General features: G+C 60.1%; 1 protein-coding gene across 3 annotated transcripts; it reads right to left on the reverse strand.

The window, feature by feature from the left end:
• Positions 1–329: 329 nt before the first annotated feature.
• On the reverse strand, positions 330–3,364 carry LOC111770453 (ral guanine nucleotide dissociation stimulator-like). 3 transcript variants are annotated; one of them, XM_070249245.1, is made up of 7 exons: positions 3,199–3,264; positions 2,885–2,959; positions 2,373–2,447; positions 1,755–1,787; positions 1,258–1,379; positions 961–1,052; positions 330–627 (listed from the first exon to the last, which is right to left on the reverse strand). In XM_070249245.1, the coding sequence occupies exons 2-7, from the start codon at positions 2,888–2,890 to the stop codon at positions 566–568; spliced, it is 390 nt and encodes a 129-aa protein (XP_070105346.1). In that variant the 5' UTR covers positions 2,891–2,959; positions 3,199–3,264; the 3' UTR covers positions 330–565. The 3 variants fall into 3 exon arrangements, with proteins under 3 accessions (XP_070105346.1, XP_070105348.1, XP_023484305.2); XM_070249247.1 differs by lacking the exon at positions 2,885–2,959 and having other exon boundaries at positions 3,199–3,364; XM_023628537.2 differs by lacking the exons at positions 2,885–2,959; positions 3,199–3,264 and having other exon boundaries at positions 2,373–2,474.
• Positions 3,365–4,028: the final 664 nt, after the last annotated feature.

A 4,028-nucleotide genomic window follows, 5' to 3' on the forward strand; every position in this document is an offset into this window, starting at 1 on the left:
AGGGAGAGGCAAGTGCTAGTTTGAAAGGCACCCCCAGCTCAGTGGTTGTCGCTTTGCCTGAGAAAGTGCCTCCAACCTCTTAGTCCCAAGGTTGGAGGGGCCATCTCTGCTCCTGGACAGTGAGCCACACTGCAATGATCCTGTCCTCAGAGGGAGGGGGACTTGGGCATGTCCTTCAGTAGCCAGGCAGGGGACTGGCATTTCTCCCTTCTCTACATAAACTGAGCTGATGATGCTGCGAGGTTTCTAAACTCTAGGAGGAATGTGAGTTTCTGGATCCCACTTCCATGAGCACGGCGAGTGAAAGATGCACACCTCCAATCCCAGGATTACAAAGAAGCAAGAATTTAATATAATACTCAAACGGAGCATTTACCATTGACAACAAAATATGGCCCCTCCAAATAGGGAAATAGGTGCTGGGGAAAAGGGGGTGGGAGAAGAGGTTTGGTGCCTCCCATAGTGGCCTCCCCAGGACCCCAGGAAACGCATCACAAAGTTCTCATCAGAATCAGAGGAGGTGGCCCTGTGTACCCTGAGTGTCCTTGCTGTGTCCCCCTGTAGCTCAGCTGCTCTCAGGAGGGTCATCGACCACCACCACTGGGCCCTTGGTTGGGGGTCTGGTGTCTGGAGAAAGAGAGGCATTTCCTGAAGGGCCTGCCCTGGAACCACATCGCACACCCCCTCCCTGCCCCACTGTGCTCTGTGCTCCAGCCCTGTCCTGAATGCTCTGACAGCCAACAGCACCCCATCTGTCCCTGATACAGGGGCTGATATTTAGCATCACCCTTTTCACAGAGGAGGAAACCAGTCCCAGAAATGTGAGTGCAATCGCCCAGGACAGGACTGCTCAGCAGTGGAGCTGGGACCCAGGGCCAGCTGTCTGCCTCCCCAGGCCCATGCTCAGCTTGAATGTTTCCTGAGCCCGTGGATTCAGCCACTGCTGGTGCAGACACTCACTCTGCCCTGAGCGGTTCTTCTTGTCTTTGAAGAAGAGTCGAATCTTTCTGGCGCAGTGGTATCTGGGCTCTAGCTGGCAGGACAAGCTGTAGCTACAGGACAGAGTGGAGCTGTGAGCTCTCAGGAGCCACACATCACATGTGTGTCCTGGAGCCTGCCAGCAGGTGGAGTCCAAGGGCCCCAGGGGTCACCATGCAACCAGATCTGAGGCTGACCAGGGAGCCATGGCCATGGGCTCTGGAGCTGGTCAGCAGAGAGAGTCTGCCCTGCCCTCCCCCAACTCCTGACCCGCCTCACCTCTCCTCCTCACTCAGGGGCCCCACGGCCTGGAACCAGGCCCCAAAGTGCTCGTCGGGCTGCAGGGTGTACAGATTTTCAGCCTCCTGGAGCAGCTCGATCTCCTCCATCAGTTTGAATTGCTAGGACAGAGCAAGCACAGGATGCCCACAGGGCCTGAGTGGGGGAACCTGCAGGGCTCTTGGAGCGGGTGGGGAGGGGGGCAAGGAGCCAGTCTGGGGCCTTTGCTCACTTGGGAACCCTGCCTCCCTGCAATTCCAGTCAGGACTTGCCTGCTGTCACACTTGGCCAGAAATAGCTCCTCCTCCAGGAAGGTGTCTTTGATGCCAGCCCTTCCCCCACCCACCAATGCCATCTGATCCCCAGCTCTGTATATCGAACTGTGCAAGTAAATTTTCCACCCTGGGGATTGGGCCAGAGGGGGTCCTGCCCACGGGTGGGGGACTCTCTGATTTGCACACCCCCAACCTCCCCACCGTGAGGCTGCAGCTGCTTACCTCATTCCATTTCCGACAGTTGAGCACATTCCCCTGGAAAGCGGACAGCCACAGTCCATCAGAAACAGCCCCCGGGGGCCAGCACTAACCCCTGTCCGCATCTCTTCCAATGTTGCACTGTTGCCAGTGGGCAGGCCCTTCCAGAGACACGACTTGCCCCTGGGCCAGTCTCTGGGCTCCAGACCAGGGGGCACAGAGCAACTGAGGCAAGAGACCTTGTAACCCAACACTCTCTGATGACACGTGGGGAGACTGAGGCCTCAGGCAGGAAGGGACAGCTCAGCCACTGATGTGCTTCCTACTGGGACGGGCCAGACTTCTCTTCCCTCATGGGCAGGGCCAGAGGGAGAGGCTGAGTCCAGCTCAGGCACCACCTCCTGCGGCCACACAGTCAGGCAGCTCTGAGCCTCAGCAGCCCAGGGAACCTGGACTGTGGCTTCTGCAGAGCCTGCATCCCTCACTGGGGAGATGGGCCTGACACCCCGACTCCCACACGAGGCTGGAGGCCCTGCTGAGATGAACTTTGCCAAATGCAGAGAGCTCAGGGCTCAGGGCAGGACTCTCTCCTCCCCACCCTCAGGAGCCTGAGCCCTCGGACCCACCTCCGGGCTCACTCACCTCCACATAATCCTCCATCATAGCATCCAGCAGCTCCAGGGAACTGAAGAATGTCACCAGGGAGGGGACGACACCCTGTGCCGCCATCGGGGTGGGCAGAGTGATGAGCTCCTGCTCTCAGGTGCCCCCATGAACCCTCCCCTGAAACCCCTCATCCCAGCCTCCTGCCCACCCCACGCTCCCACACAGAGCAGCCTAGGATCCTCAGGACACCCCAGGACACACAATTCCCTCCTCCCCTCACCTCCAGGAACACGAAACTCCATCAGTCAAGTCCCAGGGCTGGCTGTTGGCCCCTCCCAGGGGCAGTGGCCCCTGCCCTTCCCCACCCCAAATCTGTCCTGCTGCCAGCCCTTCCAGGCCTCCTCCTGCTCACTGCCAATGCAGGCACATGATGCTTGGCAGCCACAACAGATGCGCCTGAGGAGGAAGGCCCCTCTCCTGAGGGAGGTCTCCAGCTGGGAGGGGGAGCCCCCTCTCCTCTGACTCCTAGGCCCCTCCCCCACAGTCACCCTCATCTGCTGTGGCTGCCTCTCCTGGGATCCCTGGCGGGCCCTCTCTGCAGTCACTAACACGGAGGTCGCCTCCTGTCGGGGCCGAGGACAGGGTCAGTGTGCCCGTACTCCCCTCCACATGTCCCCCAAGGCCCCTGATCTCAGACTCTGGCCATCGGCTCCAGTCCCCTGCTGCCTCTGCTGCTCCCACCTCCAGGGTGCTCTGATTCTAGACCTGTCCCAGCTCCAGGACTCAGTCCTGTGTGACCTTGGCCCTGCCCAGGCCACCCTGTCCCTCTTTCCTCATCTGAAAAGTGTGAGGAGAACGTCACCTGCTTCCAGGAGTCTCCTGAGGACACAGGGTCATCTGCGTGTCATCACTGCTCTCCCCTCACCTCTCGAGGAGGAGCCAGCACAAATCTCCTCCCTTTCCTGTCCTCCCTTGGATGGTAACACCCCGCTGGGAGGCCTGCACCTCTGATCATTTCCCTCCACCTCCCGGAGCAGGAGACAGAGGCCCCCAGAGGGGCAGTGACTGGCTCAAGGACAAACTGGGAGAGGCTGCTCCCCATTCCAGCTACAGGCCCTGTCCCTGCTTGCTTCACCGCAACCCTGGCTCCAAATCTGACCAAGGCCCCGACCTCTGGACTCCAGGGGTGCGTCCAGACCCCAGCTGAACGGACAGGGAGGGGGAGGGCAGGGTGTCTTGGGGGACCTGGCCGAGTGGCCCCAGCCTGCCCCACCCTCACAGGGCTCTCTGACCCCCAGCCTGGGCCGAGCCTTGCCATACCCTCACCTCCTAGGATGCCCTCGGGATGCTCCCCTCCCCCTCCTTCTGGCCTCCTTCCAGATCTCCAGCCTCCAGGTTACCTGCACCAGCAGCTCCCTGCTCACGCGTTCCTCTCTCCTGACCCACTTCTTCCAGGTTCGAGAACTCTCCCTGCGGGGTGGGGAAAGAAAGAAAGATAACAAGAAAAACTGTGGGATGCTTGAAGGCAAGTCCCATTTATTTGAGAACCCAGCAGATCCAAACTGCCTGGGGCCTGGGTGAGGGATTTCACTGGGCTGCCCTGAGCTCTAAGGTCCCCATGGGACTGCGGAGGGGCCTCTCCTCTTGTCCCCTGGGGCCTCCATTCCCAGATGTCCCAAACAGATCTCTTTG

This window comes from Equus caballus, chromosome 24, assembly GCF_041296265.1.
Source record: "Equus caballus isolate H_3958 breed thoroughbred chromosome 24, TB-T2T, whole genome shotgun sequence".
Classification (NCBI taxonomy): domain Eukaryota; kingdom Metazoa; phylum Chordata; class Mammalia; order Perissodactyla; family Equidae; genus Equus; species Equus caballus.

Bases quoted from the DNA above. Each gene is read 5' to 3' on its own strand.
- LOC111770453 (XM_023628537.2), bottom strand. From the start codon at position 2,459: ATGGCGGCACAGGGTGTCGTCCCCTCCCTGGTGACATTCTTCAGTTCC. The intron at 1,053-1,257 runs GTGAGGCGGGTC...TCTGTCCTGTAG, and splicing joins CCCCTGAGTGAGGAGGAGAG to CTACAGCTTGTCCTGCCAGC. The intron at 628-960 runs GTGAGTGTCTGC...CTCTTTCTCCAG, and splicing joins GAAGAACCGCTCAGGGCAGA to ACACCAGACCCCCAACCAAG.